Source organism: Sarcophilus harrisii, chromosome 3 (assembly GCF_902635505.1).
Source record: "Sarcophilus harrisii chromosome 3, mSarHar1.11, whole genome shotgun sequence".
In the NCBI taxonomy this organism is placed as follows: domain Eukaryota; kingdom Metazoa; phylum Chordata; class Mammalia; order Dasyuromorphia; family Dasyuridae; genus Sarcophilus; species Sarcophilus harrisii.
In genome coordinates this window covers 578,476,861-578,497,191 of record NC_045428.1, presented here as the reverse complement: position 1 = coordinate 578,497,191, position 20,331 = coordinate 578,476,861, and the positions used below count along the sequence as shown (strand labels likewise).

At 47.6% G+C, this 20,331-nt stretch overlaps 1 protein-coding gene across 12 annotated transcripts in view; it reads right to left on the bottom strand.

Moving 5' to 3' along the window:
• The window catches only part of CHD5 (chromodomain helicase DNA binding protein 5), a 135,048-nt gene that overhangs the window by 28,047 nt on the left and 86,670 nt on the right, over window positions 1–20,331 (bottom strand). For 7 of the 12 annotated variants that reach the window (XM_031963737.1, XM_031963736.1, XM_031963748.1 and 4 more), the window contains exons 18-30: window positions 20,023–20,196; window positions 18,427–18,568; window positions 16,320–16,451; window positions 15,087–15,204; window positions 13,082–13,206; window positions 10,145–10,376; window positions 7,332–7,460; window positions 5,738–5,910; window positions 3,679–3,853; window positions 2,212–2,313; window positions 1,680–1,768; window positions 1,418–1,551; window positions 606–750 (exon numbers count right to left, since the gene is read on the bottom strand). In XM_031963737.1, coding sequence (XP_031819597.1) covers window positions 606–750; window positions 1,418–1,551; window positions 1,680–1,768; window positions 2,212–2,313; window positions 3,679–3,853; window positions 5,738–5,910; window positions 7,332–7,460; window positions 10,145–10,376; window positions 13,082–13,206; window positions 15,087–15,204; window positions 16,320–16,451; window positions 18,427–18,568; window positions 20,023–20,196 — 1,870 coding nt within the window. The remainder of the gene's footprint in view (window positions 1–605; window positions 751–1,417; window positions 1,552–1,679; window positions 1,769–2,211; window positions 2,314–3,678; window positions 3,854–5,737; window positions 5,911–7,331; window positions 7,461–10,144; window positions 10,377–13,081; window positions 13,207–15,086; window positions 15,205–16,319; window positions 16,452–18,426; window positions 18,569–20,022; window positions 20,197–20,331) is intronic. The other 5 variants (XM_031963738.1, XM_031963743.1, XM_031963746.1 and 2 more) reach the window with 3 other exon arrangements.

Genomic DNA, 20,331 nt, shown 5'->3' with positions numbered 1-20,331 from the left:
AGAATCAGAGCAGATGGGATGGAAAGAACCCCTGCTTCCCCTTCTCCAGCCCACAATGCCACCCATGGGGTATTTGTGATCCAGAGGCTCAAAGCAAGATCCAGCCTTCACATGAATAGCATCTAGGTGGTCCAATGACTAGAGGGCTGATGCTCGAGTTCAAATCTGGCTTCTCTCACTTATTAGCTGTAAGATTCTGATTCAAGTCACTTAACCTCTGTCTGCCTCAGTTTCCTTATTTGTAAAATAGGGATAATAATAGTACCCACCTCCCAAGGTTGTGGTGAGGATAAAATGAGATAACATTTGTAAAGTGTTTGGCAAACTTTGAAGCACTATGTAAATATTAACATAATGCTCTAATGATGTTTTATGATTAATGAAAACTCACACTTCTATAGCACTCTAAGGCTCAGGGCTGATTGTCTCCTCTGACTCTCTAGTGTCCTGCTCTCCATTTTAGAATCATGTTGACCAGCTCTCTTCTTTCTCCTGCCCATCACCACTAGGGTCTCCCACCCCCAGGCCCGGGCCCTCTCCTCAGCAGAGCCAGCAACCAGGACAGATGTCCGTGAAAGGCCCCATGTAAAAGTCTACTCACCCACCTTCTTCCTAACTAATGACATGACTCCAATCCGAGTGAGCACATGTTGTCGAGAGAGCCCTTCCCGAGGGACGCCATCCGCAAAGGTCTCTGCCCCGTCGGCCCCTGGCTCACACAAGTGTCTCATGAAGAGGGACACGTAGGCCCTGGGGACAACAGGGAGCCCACGGCAGCACAAGGGTCAGCCAAGGGAGAGCAGACTCCTCTTGTCTCTGATGCTACCCCTTCTGGGATTTGCCATGGGTGGCAGAGAAGGGTAGGGCTCTCCCAGGAGGGAATTTTTATCAGGGAGAATGAGAATCATGGGACATAAAAAAGGAAAATCTACTCCAATCCTTTGATTCAGAGAAGCCTTGGGGCTCGGCCCACTCTGCCTTGGGCAGGGTCCTATCTTAGGGACAGAACCCGGAGGTCAGGAGCTTCAAGTTCTCACTGTCTGCAGGCAGGGACTTGGGGCAGCCGTGGGGGAAGCAGCGTCTTCCGAATAGCAGTCTTTTGTCTATTGTGATCAACAGGCACTGAGTAAGGGCTCCTGAGAGCCGGGCATCACAGACACAAAAATAAAAGCCAAACCGTCCCTACTCCTCACGAGCTCACAGGAGACCTAGGACCGGGTCGTTACAAAGCCAAGACCCTGACCCGGGTCCTGGAGGAGCTGGAAAGGGAGCTTGGCGGTTATGTGGCCCAGGTCAGAGAACGACGTCAGGAAGACGAGCGGGATTGGGGCCCTCCGCCTACAGAGCCAGCCCTGGGCCAGGGCTGTGGACGCCCCAACATCACACCGGCCACGGCAGACGCCCAAGCACCCTTTACCTGAACTCCTTCTCGCTTTTCCCTCGGAGGTCCCGGACTAGCCAGTGAGAGTTGAAGGCATCCTGGGGGGGCATGCCCCAGCGCATGATGGCGTTCAAGAAGGCCTTCCGCTGCCGGGCATTGAACCCTAGGACCTGGGCAGGGAGGGACAGGTGACCAAAGGAAGGGGCCGGACCCGGAAGAGGAGGAGAGGAGGAGGGAGTAGGTGCAAGGGGGGAGGAGGGCGGGAACGGGGCTCCCCAGGGTCCCCAGGGGCCCTCACCTCAATGTTGCCTCCGACTCTTGCCAGCAGAGGGGGTAAGGGTTTGTCTCGGTCACTTTTTAACTGTCTCCGAGATTGTCTCCTCCCACCTAAAGGACAGTCAGTGGCCAGGGAAGTCCATCAGGTGGGGTCAGAGTTAAGGGACCCCTGGGGCTCAGGACCACACTGGGCTGGACTCCCAAGCCCTGGTCTGCAGCCCCAGATCCTCACTCCGGCACACACACACACACACATGCACACACAGACACACACTCTATCACACACACACACAGTACTGAGGACTTTCACCCCCAAGACAAGGCAGGAGTCTGGAGTCTCCCAGGACCCTGGGCCCATGGGGGCCTGCAGCACTAACAGCTCAGAGAAAGCTGCACTGGTCTGGCTGGAGGCATCCAAGCCCCCTCCATCCTCTCAGCCAGCCCTCACATCCCGGGGGCTTCCTGAGATCCTGGAGCGGGGGCTGCCCAGCCTCTGCCATGGCGCGGATCCAGGTCACCCTCATTCCCGGGGAATCACTAACACCCCAACTCACTCTGACCTTCTGGCCTCTCTTCAAAATCCTCATCCTCATCCTCGGAGCCGATGGAGTACTCCGACTGGTTGTCCGAAAGCTCATCCTGCCATTCTGTCGTACCCGGGGAGAAGGAAAACAAGGGGACAGGCAGTGACCCCGACCAGCCACATCTACCGCCCCCCTCTCCAGGGGCCGAGGCTTCCGGCCGGGCCGGGGCCACACCAGCAGGGACGAGGCGTCCAGACAGCCAGCAGCGAAGATCTCGAGACCACCCAAGTGGCAGCTGCAGAAAGCCCCCCTGGCTCCCGGCACCATGGAAAGCCCATGGAGCAAACGGCACCCTGCTCCCCCCATAGAATGAAAGCTCCCCAAGGCTGGGGCCACTTCCTTCTTAGCTGTGTGTCCTCATCTGGACTCCTTGCGGTGGCTGACACACAGTAGGCACTCAGTCGACGCTTGCTGAGACATGGCAGATCAGTGGGTGACTTAGAGCCCCGGAGCACACCCGGTCCAGCCACAGCCCCTCGTTTTACCCCCGGAGAGGTGACTTGCTCAAAGTCACACCCCGAGGGCTCTGGGGCTGATGTCCACAGTCTGACACAAACCCAGGGCTCTGTCTTCTATAACTGGCAGGAAAAAGGAGGGCTACAATACTCTCTCCAAGCCTTTCTTTTTAACAGCGGCAGCAGCTAGCACTTATATAGTGCCTACTGTGTTCCAAACACCTACTATGTGCTAATTACTTTATAACTATCTCACTAGGTCCTCAGAACAACCTTGTGAGGTGGGTGCTGTTACTATAACCTGCCTCCAGCCACCACAGGACCACAAAGTCTTGCCCCTGAGCCTATTCAAGCAATAACCCCCTTCTCTCCAAACAGCCCGGCCCCAGCCAGGGTCCCTGAAGCCATGAGAGCCAGTGGCTCGTGGGCTACAAGGAGTCATGAGCGGATGCTTTCTCTATCGGCCGTCAGAAACTTCTTCCTGTTAATTGTATCTGGTGAGCTCAGGGGCCTGTGTCACTAGCCATGTGACCCTGCGCAGGTCACGTCCCCCTGACTGCCTCAGTTTACTCATCTGTAAAAAACAGTGGCCGACCACTCCAGTGTCTCTGCCAACAAAACAGGGGTCAGGAGGGAACCACTCTGAACAAGTGGGAAAAACCCCTGGGCTTGGAAGAAGACGGCCTTGGAGCTCTGACTCACATGGTTTTGGCCTGACCCTCCTTGGTCCTAATTCCTTCTGACAAATGAGGGGGGGCTACACTAAGAGGTCCCTGTTGGTTCTCAAGTTCTGAGATGTTCTGTCAGTTCTCATGTTACCAAAAGGCACTCCTGTTCTGCTTCAAAAAACCAAACTTCAAACTCCACCTTCTGGGAGAAGCTACACTCAGCCGGCCAGGGGCACTGACAGGAGCCAGTGCTGACCTGTGCTCCGAGCCCCTCCCCTGAACCCTGACCCCTGACCCCAGGGCAGTTGTCATACCTTGGTCCTCCTGGGACGCATCATTATAATTGACCTGTTTCCGGATTCTCTTGCCCTTGCCCAGGTTCCGAGCCAGGTCCTCTTGCTGCTGCTCGTAGTGGTGCCGAAGGAGCTTCTCCCAGTAGTCGGGGTCCACGTTCTCCTCCTGCTTAATGATCTCCCTCTCTACCTCCTCCTAGGGACACAGCAGGGAGCCGGCTCTGAACCCAGCTGGGTCGAAGCACCCCTGCTGGGGGACCCAGAATTCTTTGGGCCCGTTTGGGGAGGACGGTCAGTAAGACCCCCCTGGCCCAGGGCCCAGCAGCTGACTTCTTGGACTCCAAAGTCTCCTCCCCTCAACACCCAGGTAGGCCCTGCTCACCCCGGGGCCTCCCAGGCCAGGGTGCACCCAGGCCCCACAGCCTTCAGCTGGCCCTCAAAGCCAAGAACCTTCCTAGGCCGGCCTCTTTCCTGTCCACTTTCAGGCCCTGTTGTCTGCTGTCTTCCCATTTAGAACAGGAGCTTATTCTTCTGGCTAATATTTACATCCCCATCACAGGGCCTGGCACATGGGGAGGGCTTAAGAAATCTTTCCTCCCTTCCTCCTCTTCTCTTCTTCCCTCCTTTCTCCTTCTCTTCCTTCTTCCTTTCTTCTCTCCCTCCCTCCCTTTTCTCCTTCCTTCTTTCCTTCCCCTTCTCCTTTTCTTCCCTTCTTCCTGTCTTCCTTCTTTTCTCTCCTTCTTTCCTTCTTCCCTTCTCTTTCTTCCCCTTGTCTTTTTTCTTTTCATCCCTTTTTTCCCTTCTCCCTCCCATCCCTCCCCTTCTCCTTCTTTTCTTCCTTCCTGCCCTTCTTTCTCACCTTCTTTCCCTCCTTTCCTCTCTCTCCCTTTTTTTCCTTTTTCCCCTTTCCTTATCTCCCTCAATCCCTCCTTTATTTTTTTGCTTCCTTCCTTCTTTTCTTTCTCTTCAATCCAGGTAAGATCCCCCCCTTCCTCCATGATCTTTTCCTGATTATCCTGTTCCTCCTCTGTCTCCCTCAATCTTAAACTCATCAGATCACATGATCATAGGTTAAAAGCCAGAATGATGCTCAGAGGCCTCCTGCTCCAATTAAGCCCTGAACATCAGTGCTCACGTGATCCAGTGGAAAGACCCCTAACTTTTCATTCCAAAGGCCTGGGTGCGAGTCCTGGATTCTAACACTTTTTTAGGATCATAGGTTTAGACGAGAAGGGACCTCATAGGCCATTTAGTCTCATCTCCTCATTTTACAGATAAATAAACTAAGGTCCAGAGAGGCAGTTGGTGAGACACCCAAGTGGTGTAAATGGCAGAATCAGGCCCTTGGATCCTGGAGCATTTTCCAGGCCAACAAGGCCCACTGCCTAGTAGATTTGGCACAGACTGCCTTGTATTCTGAAGAGCTTTTTTTAAAGGAGACTGTTAACATTTCCAATTAGATAATTAAAATAATAAATCACATTTTGTAACATTTTTACATTTTGTTCATATAGTGATTCATACATTGTGTTCTCCCCCATAAGTAGGTAGTATAAGCACAATTATCCCCATTTTCCAGATGAGAAAACCAAGGCTCAGAAAAATGAATGGATTTGTCCATGTTCATTCAGCCACTCAAGATAAGAATCAGAGGGGCAGCTTGATGACACAGTGAATAGAGCACCAGCCCTGAAGTCAAGAGTACCTGAGTTCAAATCTGACCTCAGACACTTAATACATCCTAGCTGTGTGACCCTGGGCAAGTCACTTAGCCCCAATTGCCTCAGCAAAAACAAATAAAAAATAAACAAATAAGACTAGAACCAGGATTCTCCCAACTTGAAGACCAGGCATTACCCTCACAGCCCCACCTTGGTTCATTCAGCACCCTGGAGGGCATGCTCTCCCTGTAGAGTATTTCTTGGGTGCCTATTACCTGCGCTGCCCCCAGGACTGTGTACCAAGAGCTACCAGGTTCACGGATGAAGGGACCAGCCAGATCCCACTATCCTTTTATGGGGGAGGCCCCCCAAGGTCGTAGCCAGGCCAGGAGGGAAGGCAGAAAAGCGGGATTCATTACCACTCCATCTTCTTCCCGGACCACATATTGGGCCACCTTGAAGGAGCTCAGGTATTCATTCATGTTCTGCAGTTCCGTGTCATCCGTGGCGTCTTGGTTGCGATCCAGCAGCTTAGAGATGGCAGCGTCGTCGTAATGAATCACACTGCTGTCCTCCACATCTTTGTTGTCACCTGGCACATAAGAGAGGAGCCCCCGGTGAGAAAGGCCCCAGGTTCTGGGAACCCCAGCGAGGGGGCAGGAGGCTTCAGGAAACTCCAAAAGTTAATGACCACCATTAATTCAGAGCCACGCCCTGTGGGTCACTCAGTGACCTCCTCTGCCAATCCGATCCAATCCAATGAAACACCAACGCCAGGCACTGTGTGAAGCACTAAGCTGCCGTGAGAAAGGAAAAACATGGGGAGTAGGGGGGTGAAGTGTGCCTCCAGCTTCTCGGCAGAGAGGTGGGGGGCTACAGGTACCTAGTAAAGCACACCTTTCCAGATATGCGCCACGTGTTCACTAGTTTTCCTTGGCTGTACTCTATTACAAGGGATGAATCTAGTTAGAGTAGGGGAGTGAAAATTATCCATCTTTTCTGATAAGGAGCCAGCATTCTCCCAGCGGGCAGCACATTGGGCTTGGAGTCAGAGATATTTTGAAAAAAAAAAAAAAACTACCTGTAGTACTTAACTGTCAGAGAAGGCATCTAGAAGAAGAGACTGAGAGCTGGAAGGGACCTTAGAGCCAATAAGCCAAACTCCCCATTTTACAGATGAGAAAACCAAGGCACAAAGAGATCGGGGATTTTCCATTTAGACTGACAGTACAACCTCTTCATTTGACAGATGAGAAAACTGGGGCAAGTGAAGTGATTCACTCAGCACCAGCCGGCTACTCTGTGTCTGATCTTCCTGACGCTGAGCCCGCTCCACCCTTAACTTTTCTAAGCCCCCGTTTCTTCATCTGTAAATGGGGACAGCGGTGCCCAGGGCACCACCTAGCTCAGGTTACTGGGAGGTTCCAGGGAGATGGCGAAGGGAGCACTACCTGAACGCCATCTGTTCTTTATTACAGGACCTACCCTGCCCTGCCCTGCCCTGCCCCTCAGAACGTCCTGGAGGATGGGGGAGGGGGGACTCAAGGTGACGGGACACAATGAAGGAGCCCGGACTGGCCTGTGCTGCACCCCTATTTGCTCCTGGTAGAGTCCAGGCTGGGTCATAGCCAGTCAGTAAGTATCTAATAAGCATTTACTATGTGCTGGGCAATGGATAAGGAGGAGGAAAACCCCCAATCCACAGTCTCTGCCCGTGAAGAATTCACATTCTAACAGGGGAGAGAGCAGCTAACGGGACCCAGAGCAGCTGAGGCCTCTGGGAAAGGCGCTTGTAGAAGGCCTGATCTGAGCTGTGCCCTGGAGGAAGTCAGGGGGGTGGGGCGGAAGATGTCGAATGGTACCCCGAGAGCAGGCGCCAACAGGAACGACCTTAAAGGGCCAGAGGGACCAAAGGGGCCGAGACCACTCCAGGGATCGTCTGGGCTCCAGGCCAGGCCCACCGCAGAGTCCAGAAAAAGCCCAGAGTCTGGGGGCAGGTAAGGTTCGACCTACCTGGTGGGGTGCTGCCATGCTTTTTTTTCACCCCAGCTGCCAAGGTGCCACCACCTTTGGAGGCCTGGACATCGGGGGCGGGCGCCACGGGCTCAGGCACGTTGATCCGCTGACCCTGAGGCATCATGCCTAATGGGAGAAAAGCATCGGGCAAGGCCGGCTCGGACAGGCAGTGCTGCGGCAGGTTTGGGGCAAGGAGCTGGAGCCGCTTTTGGGCCAGGGCTGAAGCGCCTTTTGGGGTCTCTGATCTCCCCTCTCAGTTCCATGAGGGCAGGGCCTGGGTCCTACTCATCCCTTTTACAGGTGAGGAAACCAAGGCCTGTGGAGATTATGGGACTCGTCCAAGATGCTACAGGTGGGCATCAAAATCCCCAGAGAGGCTGGATTTGAACTGATGTCCCTGACTTCCAGTCCAGTGCTGAGTCACCTTGGCCACATCACCGAACATCTCAAGGCCTCAGCTTCCTATTGCTCAATCGGCAAGTATTCATTAGGGACCTACCATGCATCAGGCCCTGCAGTCAAAAATGAGGTTGGACAGATGGCTTATAAAGTCCCTTCCAGCTCTGAATTACACGGCCTACAAATCCTACGGCCTGTTTTAGGGAGCCTCTCCATTGCTTACAAACACACCTCCTTCCAGGGCAAGCCCATATCCCACAAACGGGTCAATCCCACTCAATAATCCCTAAGGCAGCTGTTCAGGGTGGTGTAGCCCGGGGATTCCCAGTGACAATCTGCAGACTGGTGGTTCACAGTAATGGTCCAAAGGGCTCACACTAAGAGTTCCTTAATGGTGCCTTAAGCAATAAATAATTGGGAAGAATATCATAAGTAGCATATTAAATCACCCTGGTTGTCTACAATTATTTTTCTGTGGTTGTTGAAAGGGGTTCATGGAACAAAAAATTGGGAACCACTAGCGTAGACAAACCTACCAACTGCTTAACTTATTGGAAGTTTTACTTTGCAAACACGGCATCTTTGCAATTCTTTAGTCTTTTCATCATGAAAATTGCCAATATACTCATTAGAATTAGGGAATATTTTACCTTCCGTACAAGTTCCAAAAGGTCAGGGCTTTGCCTAAACTCAACTACATGGGACTTCCCATCCTTGCCAGTTTTAAATACGAAGCCTTACATTGTATATGAGCATCAATAAAGATCTGGAGAATGAAGGATTCTTTTTTCCTGGCCCTGGTGACTGGAGGCTGAGTTGCCAGTGAGAAACCATTAGACTCAAGAAAACAATTTATACAATAAAACAATATTATAAAGACAAACAGCTTTGAAAGACTCAGGACCTCTGATCAACAGGATGACCAACCATGATTCCAGAGGACTCACAATGAAGGATGTCATCTACCTCCTGACAAGTGTACAGACCAAGACATGTTTCTTTGGATATGGGACAATATGAGGATTGTTTTACTTGACTATACATGTTTGTAACAGACGTGTTGTTTTTCTTATTTTCTTAATGGGGGTGAGAGTGTGGGAGGTGGGAAAGAGCAAATGTAAGCCTGAAAATAAAATAAAATTGAGTTTAAAAATAAAGAAAATATTCGATATTAGATATCTGCCAATTGTCAGATCTGGCAGAACAAAGGGTAAGCAGGAAGAATGGATGGCCGAGATACGGAGGGCATTTCCTTTCAGAAGACATGCTGTAATATGTTGCTCCTCAATGGAGCCATGATACACAAATGCATTGTTGGTGGACCTAAGTACCACGCTGCCCCAACAGTTCTGGACAACAATTTAAACTTGTATTTTAAATAAAAGTCACTAAATCATACATACCCTTTGACCCTCTTGATGTTACTACAAAGAATTTTTCCCAAGAAAGTCAGAAGAAAAGTTTTCAAAAATACAAAAATATTTATACCAACGTTTAATGGCAAAGGCCTGAGGAAAGCAGGTACCTACAAATTGTGATAGATAAATGTAATGGAATATTACTACATCACAAGAAATGATGTGTGTATGAGAAAATCAAAGAAACTTGATTAGATCTGGATGAATTAATGCAGAGCAAAGCAAGCAAAGCCAGAAGAACAAAATGATCACGATAGTGTAACGGAAAACAACACTGAACAATATTAGCACTCTGATCAATACAATGACCCACCAGGACTCCAAAAGACTTATAATGAAAGGATAATAGGATTAGAGCTGAAAGGGAGCTTAAAGCCCATCTTGTCCCAACTTCTCACTTTACAAATGGTAAAGGATACCCTCCTGCCTTTCAGCAGAGAGGTGAGGAGCTACAGGTGTAGAATGAGGCATACGATTTTCAGACATGGCCACTGTGTTGATTTATTTCACTTGACCATGCTTCTTTGTTACAAGAGAAGGTTCCACTGGGCATTAGTGACCTTGGGGGAAGAGTAATTTTTTTAATAAAAATGAATAGTAATAAAAATATTTCCAAGAGAAAGAAAAAATGGCTAGTTATATAAAGTGATATTATAAGCATAAAACAGCTTGATGTAATCAAAAATCACTGAAATAAATTTTAAGAAGACATACAAAAACAGCACCATGTAAATATATAAAACGGGGTGCCAAGGTGCCTGAGGCCCATTGAACTTTTTTAAATGATTGTTAATTTTTTTAATTATTGGGAAATATTTAATGAAATAATTTTTTTTTTAATTTTGAGAGACACAGAGGGACCATAAGACCTTAGATTCAGATGTGACAGGGTTTTGGAGATGGATTCGTCCCACTCCCTTCAGCCCAAGGAACCAGATTGCGCGGGCAGCCTGGGAGCTCAGGCCAGCAGCTCAGCACCACATAGGCTCTTACCTTCCACATCATCTTTAAAGAGCTCCTCGGTCCCAAACTTCAGGATGTCGTCCAGCTCCTGCTTGGTCATGGATCCGGACTTGGAGCCCAGGCCTGGCCGCACCACCAGGTGCGTCAGCATCATCTTGCGTTTGGCCACCTGGGTGATCCGCTCCTCCACGGAGGCCCGTGTGACGAAGCGGTAGATCATGACTTTCTTGTTCTGCCCGATGCGGTGGGCTCTGCTGAAGGCCTGAGGGGGGGCATTCGTTCACGATTCACATGGCCGTCCAGACCACAAGCACAGCCAGTGGGCGGGAAAGTGCCCGGAGTGGTGGAGGGAGTGGTGCGGGGAGTGGTGCGGGGGAGTGGTGCGGGGAGTGGCGCAGGCCTAGCTCTTAACCCTGCTCCAAAAGTGGTGGACCACTGGTGCCAAGCGGGGCATACGCTTTCAGGCAAATACAACCCAGGAATCTGTTCTACTTGACCATGTGTAGTACACAAGTACACAGTACAAGGAAGTACAAGGAAGGCATGATTTGGGGAAGAGCTGCTGGAGAGGGACGGTGATTTTAGAAAGAAGGAAATCAATAAAGCATCTCAAAATAAAAACCTCCAGGGGTATAATGATGTGGGCCTGTAATGCTGAGATAAACAATATGGGTGTGTGTGAATAAGCATATATGTAGCACCTACTGTGTGCCAAGCAGCATACTACACACTTTCCAAATATCATCTCATTTGATCCTCAAAATGGCCAGTTCACTTGGAGATATCGTGATTATCCCCATTTTACACATGAGGAAACCAAGGCAAGCAAGGTGAAGTGGCTTACCCAGGGTCACACAGCTAGGAAGGGTAATTGGAACTCCAGGCCCACGGCTCTGTGTACCCCAGCACCCCTTGCTGCCTCTGTACCATGGCCGTGCAGAGTAGTGCATGGAATGCTGGATGTGGGCCTGAATCCTGCCTCAGACGCTAACACAGTAAGTGCTTAATAAGTGCTTGCTGACTGACCCCCAGGCGCTCTACAACCACACCACAGGAAACTGAGGCTCAGCCAGGCCACCTGGCCTGGGTATGATGTGTGCAGCATGGCAAGGCCCAGCCCCGACTGTGAATTCTCCAAATTGGGGGTGCCTTTGTTTATGCCTCTGAGCTTGGCAAGGGAGGGGGTGGCTGGTGGGGGAGGGGAGAGGCAATGGAGGGTTGAGTGTAGGGGATGGGGGCCAAGTGGGTGTCTCCACCCATCTTCCCCACTCCCTCCACCATTCACCTGCTCCTTAACCTCATCCCTGGGAACACCTGGTGGCTCGCTTCTCAGGGTGCCTCCTTCCATCCCTCAAGAGCCTGGCAGTCTCCCTCCTCTGCCTCCACCCTGATCCCTCTGCCAACTCCCAACCTACTTTCTGCTTGTCCTTTCCTCATACTAATAACTCTATGGCCAAATTCCTCATCACCTACTGCCAGCGGACATGGAGAAAGGGGAGGCCGAGTCAAAATTGGGTGGGAGGCATTAAATTAGTGACCTGACTTTGGAACTGGACTTGGTGTCCCTACTCTGCAAAGTTGGGAGAGGGGTGGAAGGGAGGGAGACAAGGGGCAGGAAACAAGGAAGAAGGAAAAAGCACAGGAGGACGGAGCACCAAGGGAAAGGGGTAGGGAGAAGCCAAGGAAGGGCACAGGGGAAAGGGCTACAGTGAGGGACCTACCAGGTCCCACCTCTGACCGTCTGTGATTCTATAGACTGGGCCTAAGTGTTTGTACCATAGTCACTTAGGAAAATGTCTGCCCTGGGAGTTTATCTCTGTTTACATCAGATGCACCTGGAATACAGGCAGTCATTGTTGCAGAAAGAGCAGAGGCTATTATTTTCATTGTGGTTTTTGGTTTTCTTTGTATCCCTCAGTAGCAGGTTCTCTGCCTCTGAATTCTAATGTTGATTCTCCTAGACCAGGGGTCCTCAAACTTTTTAAATAGGGGCCAGTTCACTGTCCCTCAGACTGTTGGAGGGCCAGACTATAGTAAAAACAAAAACTTTGTTTTGTGAGCCTTTAAATAAACTTCATAGCCCTGGGTGAGGGGGCTGTAGTTTGAGAACCCCTGTGACTATAGTTGCCTTTCCCCATTGAGAACTTTAAAAAAATACCAGTCCAGGCTTCTCCCTGGTCTCCCAAGTTTCTGTGAGATTTTGCCTTATACTCCCCACCCCCACTCCCATCCCATCAACTTTCTGAAGGCAGGAACTATCTCCATTTTTGTCTTGCTATGTGCACACAGTAGATGCTTAATAAATGCTTGTTGACATGAATTAGAATGAGACGGAAAAGAACAGATCATGCAAGGATCACAGATTTGAGAACTAGAAGAGGTCTTCATGGCCATAAATTTCAACCCCCTTTACAGATGAAGAAACGGAGGCACAAAACCGCTAAGTCACTTGCTTGGGTGACTTGCTTGATTTGGAACTAAAAGGGAACCAATCCATGGTCTGAGTCTCTAGCCTGGAGCTCTTCTCTTTCTGACCCAGGGCCCTGCCCAGACAGCTTTCCCTAAGTGTCTGGACAGCTGACTCTCTCCCTCCAAAACCGATAGCCCCCTCTGTCTGTGTCTTCACAGCTGAAGCTGCCATGATGCTGAGACCCCCACACACCACAAATCCAGCCCTGGCCATTGGGCAAGGACCCGCCCAGAAAGGGAGGATCTGACTGTGAAATCTTAGGATGGGGAGGCCAGAGGGAGGAGGGAAGAGAGAGTTGGGCAAAGGAAAGCATTGGAAGCCAAGGTGAGGAACTCTCTGTGGTTGGGGGGGAGGGTTTCAAGGTTGGGTTGGTATTTCTCTCCCTAAGGGAGGATGAAGCATCTTGGGACCCCTACAGGGCCATGAGCTCCTTACATATGAACACCACCCAGAGTAGCCACCCTGGAGCACAGTCAAAAAGGTGCACATCGACAGACCTGTATGTCGTTATGGGGATTCCAGTCTGAGTCATAGATGATCACAGTATCAGCGGTGGCCAGGTTGATGCCCAAGCCCCCAGCCCGGGTGGAGAGCAGGAAACAGAACTGCTGGGCTCCAGGAGCTGGGGAGGGCAAAGGTCCACGTCAAGAGGTAAGAGGGAGAAGACTTCCCAAGGGAAGATGGCAACCTGGCGGGGATTCTGGGTCAGGGGCAAAAAGTTGGCCAACAACTCTTAGCCAGGTCCTTCCCTAGGGCCAACGTAACCCTTCTGTATCATCAACTGTGATAGGCTTATTTCTTTGGTCTATTTTCCTCATTAATTTTTCACAGTCCACTAGAACCTGCCAAGAAGAGAATAATTAAGAATTTAGCTAGAAAGGTGGGGGATTGGAGGGGGGGGAGGAAGGAAGGGAGAGGGTGAAAAGAAATGAAAGAAATGAGAGAACTTTCCCAGGCCAAATCAATCAAAGCAGTATTTTCACACAACAGTCCTCAGGTACAGAATAGTCATAGATTCTAAGAACCTTCATAGGTTATCAAAGAATAAACATAGGACTCTAATTAATTCATTTGTTAATAATTATAGTCATCAGCCCAATACGGATTTTTAATCTCTTTGATCTTTCCTTGGGTCTGTGACCTCACGATCACAGTTTTTTGGGTTCAGATCGCAAACACATCCACATCTTCTAAGAAACTTCATAGATTATCAAAGCATAAACACAGGATCCTAATTAATGCATTCGTTAATAATTATAGTCATCAGTCCAATACAGATTATTAATCTCTTTGATCTTTCCTTGGGTCTCTGATCTCACAATCACAGGTTTTGGGGTTCAGATCGCAAACACATCCACATCTTCTCATCCTAAGCTCCTTCTGGATTCATTCTCCATGGCAGAACCACCCCCAAATATGCTAGAGAGCTTCCTCTCGTGCTTTAAAGACCTTCCATTTTCTTTAAGTTGTTTCCTTCAGTTTGTGTTTTTGTAGGCAAAGACAGAGAGCTTGCAAATTAAGCTAATCTGTCAGAGCTCATCTTAATATAGTCGTAGATATTGTCAGGGTCCTACAACCTCTGACCGCCAGAACCTCATACCCATTGACAGGCAGGCCTGAGAGATGACATCCAGGATGCAGCGATCATTCACCTCAAGACAGAGGTTTATCATCTAAGAGTTCCACCTTTAACCCCAACCCAGAATACACACAACACAAGGGAACACAGACCCTGGCTCACAGGGAAACCCACCCAGAAACACCCTACAGCCACCAAGGGACCTCCTTTTTTCTTCCTCTAAGATACATGGAGTAGCCTTTAAAGGCTGGGCCAGCAGTCCTCCTCCTTCATGCCCTTTTGTTGACCTTTGCCGGTAATACCACCAGGGAGGAGAAAGGCCAGGACCCAGAGTAGGCCATTATTGCCTAAAAAGCTTTGACCGCCTTACTCACCACCATGGCTCAGCTGCCCTGATTTCCTAGCCACAATAACAAGGATGGGACTGGCAAATGTTAAGTCTAGTAGAACAAATGGAAAGGCATCTGAAACATTATGGCCACTAAAATTAGCACTTTTGGAAACCCATAATTATTAGCCTTTCTAGTGTATGGCTAACACTTTCCAAAGCCCGGCTAAGGAGAAAACAACCTCTCCATTTCCTCTTCAGATTTTATATTAGTTATTTTGCCATCTTTTGAACTCATTCTGAAATACACACACATACTCATATACCCAACATACACACACACGTACCAACACATACACATACACAGAGACACACACTAAAATCCTTCAGAAAATTCCTGCTCCCTGCCTCCAGCAGAGGGACAGAAAGCTCCATCCCCTCCAGCAAAGGAACCATTAAGTATAATCCCAACATTCCCAGTCTATACCACCATTGCCTTGGACATCCATAAAACCTCTCTTTGGGGAAAAAAAGGGGAAAGTCAGAGTAGTGTCACTCAGTCTTAGGTTCTAGACAGAAAGAAACCAAGGAGTACCATTGAATCTGTCGATGGCTTCTTGCCGAAGACCTCCCGTGATCCCTCCGTCAATCCGCTCGTACTTGTAGCCTTCATATTCCAGGAAGTCCTCCAGCAGATCCAGCATTTTGGTCATCTGGAGAGAGAAGCCAGTGCCCAACGGTGACCACGGGAGGAAAAGCAACCCAGTGACTCTCCTGGCCTGGTTTACCAGAAAAGTCAAGCCACTGGCTTTGTGGTCAGGTCAAAGCATTCATGAAGTGCCCACTGTGTGCCGGGCACTGTACTAAACCCTTGGGGATATAAAGTTCTGTTCTTAGGAAGCTCACAGCCCAGTGAGGTGGACAGCAAAAACATATTACAAACATGATCCAAATACAGGGTAAATGGGGGGAGGGGGTAACTGACAGATGGAAAGCACTAGAATTAAGGGCATCTGGAAAGACTTCTTGTAGACCAGGCGATCCCTGTTTTACAGTTAAGGAAACCAAGGCAAGCAGAGATGCTCTCAGGCAAGCCTGAGGTGGCCCAGGGTCACACAGCTACTAAGTGTCTAAGGCTCAGGCTGACCTAGTCTCATCCAACAGTCTGACAGTCTCAACCAGTCTCCCCCTAAGTCTGACTTTGTCCCCAGTTTTCTCAGCCCTTAAATACCCTATTACAATTACATCACTACAGTATACTAAGTATAAGCCAATCCAGAGTGATTATATCATTATATCAAATTAAAGTGATTATATCATTATATACTAGATATATGTGAACTAGAGAACCATTATCTCACCAATTCCACTGAGTTAACATTGTATTTCTTTTCTTTTTTTTTTATTGTAGCTTTTTATTTACAAGTTATATGCATGGGTAATTTTACAGCTTGACAATTGCCAAACCTTTTGTTCCAATTTTTCCTCTCCTTCCCCCAACTCCCTCCCCCCCCCAACCCCGATGTCAGGTTGACCAATACATGTTAAGTATGTTAAAGTATAAATTAAATACAATATAAGCATACATGTCCTAACAGTAATTTTTCTGTACAAAAATAATTGGAGTTTGAAATAGTGTACTATTAATCTGTGAAGGAAATCAAAAATGCAGGCGGACAAAAATAGAGAGATTGGGAATTCTATAACACCTTGTTTCAAGTATACTTCTTCAGAGTTTCGTCCCTCTACATATCTAGCTAGCTAGCTAGCTATATGCTTGGATCTTCTAAACTCAAAGAACCAAACTGTGCAAGGAAGAAACACTCACCTGGGAGAAGATCAGAACCCGGTGCCCTTCATCACGTAACTTTTTAAGCATCTTCTGTAGGAGCATGAGCTTCCCAGAAGACTTGACCAAGGAGCTGCCATCATAGGAGCCATTGGGTAAGACGGGTGCCTCCTGTTTAACAGTCAATCAATTAACAAGCATTTGTTATGCACCAAATTAATGTTTTGAAGGCACAGTATTAGGACCTGGGGATACAAAGGCAAAAATGAACCTACCCTCATAGAGCTTACATTCCAGGGGACACAAGCATATATGAAGTATATATGGGAGGGGACTGGGGACCAGACCTAGGATTTCTTTGGTGTAGGGAATTGCCAGGGAAGGAAACTCCCTCTATCAGGAAGTTTCACACCTTCTCTACCAGTTCAGTGTCTTACAGAGCTTATAGTGCTTGGAAAACACTGGGGTTAAAAGATCTGCCCAATTTGGGTCAAAGGTGGGACACTTGGAGGCCCAAAACAAGGTGAGGGGGTCAAGGGAGGTGTTCTGTCAGGGCAAATTAGAAGAGGCTCCAGGAGGAGTTACACATATCTTCCCACGTAGAAATGTAAACATTTGAATTTTTACAAAATAGGTTTTCTAAGTGGTGGTGATGAGGACCAAGAGCAGTCCACATGCCAGAGAGCCCCTTCACAAGGGCATGAAGACAGAGATGGGAACCCTAAGAGGCTCAGTTTACTTGGGCTAGAAAGGACATCTGCAGCATTTAATAATATGTGGCCATGTAGCCGCCTCTGCAGAGCAGGAAGCCGCCCTCTTCCACTGTGGGATAGCCCTCTGGTTGTCGTGAGGGACCTTTAAACTCCAAACAGAAGGATTTGTGTTTCCTAGAGGTAATAGGGAGCCACAGGAGTTTACTGAGGCAGTCTGTGGCAGCAGTGTGGAGGATGAAGGGAAGGCTCAAGAGGACCTTGTACTAGAATAGTGCCTTCTTCACAGACAGAAAAGGATACTGGGAATCTAGGAGTGAGGGAGGGATTGAATTTGAAACTCTAAATTAAAGAAAACCTGAGAGTAAGATGGAAAAATTTCCCCCATGTTCAGTTGGCATTTGTAAAGAATTTTTTAAAGCTTGTAGAGTGCTTAACATTATTTCATTTAAACTCAAGACATTCTATGAGAAAGCTACTATTGGTTTTCTTAACTCCCTTTTAGAAATGAGATGAGCAAAGGAATATAGCTACAGAGCTATGAGATCATCTGATTCATACTCTTCAATTTTACAGCTGAGAGATGGGTTTTTCACCCTGGTATCTCCTCAAGCCAATTAGCAAAATAAACAATTGCACTTTGCTTATCATCTGTCAGCTGGTTAATATTCTACATGTCATGACTTGGGAATTATGCTCCACAATTACCCTGTGCATTATTGGGAGCTGTATAGGGAGCCAATAAGCATTTATTAAGCACCTATTATTGGGCTAACAAGCCCCTCAAGGAGCTTACAGTCTAATGGGGGAGACACTATGCAAACAATCTGTTTTTGAGATGAATCAAAAGTGTAAAAGTATCAAAAGTGAAAAGGGTGAAATCACCAGCAACAACAAAAAAATAAATTAAAGCAACAATTAAAAAAGATTTTGCTCAATTATATGCCAACAAATCTGACAATCTGAATATCTATGAAAATATAAATTACCAGTTGAATACAACATCAATGAACTCTCTTATTAAAAATCTCCAGGGCCAGATTGATTTGCAAATGAATTCTACCAAAAATTTTAAAACAATTCTAATACTATATAAACTATTTGGTGCAACCAACAAACTTCTTTTATGACATAAATATTATGTTGATACCCAAACCAGTAAAAGCTAAAACAGAAAAAGAAAATCATAGACCAATTTCCATATTGATAGAGATAATCAGTGGAAGGAAGGCACTCAAATTAAGGGAATCAGAAAAGGCTTCCTAGAAAAGATGGGATTTTAGTTGGGAAGGAGATGCAAGATTCTTTGGAAGCAGTGGGACTTGGAGAAAAGGTCATCAGTAACTCCCAATAGTACACCAAGCAAACATATCAAATAGTCCCTTATAGAGAGTTCGGCAGATGAATAACTCAGGATTTTGAGTAACTGAACCTACCACGGCAGCCACAGGGAAGAGATAGGGATGGTTGCAGCATTTCTTCAGGTCCATCATGATATTAAGTAGTGATACCTGATTCCCACCACCTTTGGAGTTCAAGGCTTCAAAATTTCTGGTTAGAATGAACTTGTAATATTTCCTGTAGCAGGAGACACAATACACAACCAATTGTTTTACACTGTGTCCTAAGGCATTCTTTATGCACTTGACTGAGGACAAGAGATACCTTTTAAAATTTGTGTCTGCAACTTTTTCCAATCCAATGAATATTTGTTAAGTCCCCACTATACATAACAGCCCCTGTTCACAAATCTAAATTCCACTAATCCACACGAATTTGTTAATAAGTCCAAGATAAAAATCTTCATTTTATGGATGAGCAAACTGAAGTTCAGAAAGCTTAAAAGACTTCCTATGGCTATAAAATTCACAAAGTAAGAGATAATACAATTTGATCCTAGTAGGTCCAGTAATCCCTACCATGGCATATACCCTTGTTCTGGGGAACCAGAAAAGAATGGGCTTCACTATCTTGGGGATGGCCTGGATTGAAGCTAGTGCTACCTTGAATGACTGGTTCTTGGGGTACTTTATTCCCCAATAGAACTGCTCCACAATTCTTTTTTCTGGGGAGGGAGAGGGGGAGGGGTAAATCAGGATTAAATAACTTGCCCAGGATCACACTGCTAGAAAATACTTAAGGCTGTATTTGACCTGAGGTCTCCTGCCTACAGCACTGATGTTCTATCCATCTAGGCTGTAGAGCAGAATTGTAGAGCAGGAAAAGCAGGTGGGGAGAGAAAGACAATGCAGATTCTTAATCTGAGCACTGCCCACTGAACCACAACATGGAACAATGAGTTCAAATACCATTTATCCACTGTATGACCTTGGATTAGTCATTAGTAAATCTCCAAGGTGATTCTAAAATCCTAAATCCAGAGGAAAAGCTATATATATAAGGTATATGGTTGAGGAAAGTCCTCCTACCTTCCCACCACAGAGAATCCCTCTAGACAGTGCCAGTAGTGGTAAGGAGAATACAGTAATAAACATATTTAGAATTATTGTCTCATTTGATCGTCACATCCTGGAAGGTAAGTGCTATTATCCCCATTTCACAGTTAAAGAAACTGAATTTCCTAGTATTACACATCTATTAAATGGCTGAGGCCACATTTGAACTCAGAGCTTCCTGACCCCAGGCTCTTCCCTTTGCCCCTAAAGGACAGAATCCTCAAGCCAATTCATTAAGACCAGAAAGGGAAGTGTGGGGGTGAGGAATGAATACACAGGGAAGAGAGAATTATAAACGGGATCTCGGGGATCATCCAAACCCATTCTCTCATTTTACAAACTGAGGTCAGGGAGATTTGAATATATAGGTCTTCCAGCTGCAGACTTAGCACTGACAATCATAATTACACTAGCACACAGTAGGTACTTAGGGTAAAGCACCTACTGTGCACTAAGCACTGAAGATACAAAGGCCAGAGCCCGTCCCTGCTCTGGAGGAGCTCCATGATACCCATATGCTGCTGCTCAAGGAGGGGGCAACAGGAAGGGCTGGGAGCCAGGGAGAGAAAAACTCACTTCTGCATCTGACTCAGCTCCACCCTCACGATCAGCTCTGTCTTGGCTGGCATGTTCTTAAACACATCAGCCTTCAGCCGCCGCAGCATGTGGGGCCCCAGCAGGTCGTGCAGTTTCTTGATTTGATCTTCCTTGGAGATGTCAGCAAACTCCTCCAGGAAGCCCTCCAGATTGCTGCCAAGAGAAGCAGAGACTTACTCACAACCATGATTATTAGCAGCTTACTATGTACCAGGTTCTGTGCTAAGGGTGAGAGATTCAAGGAGATTATCGCCAAATGAGGGAAACAAAAAGATATCTACTGTGTAG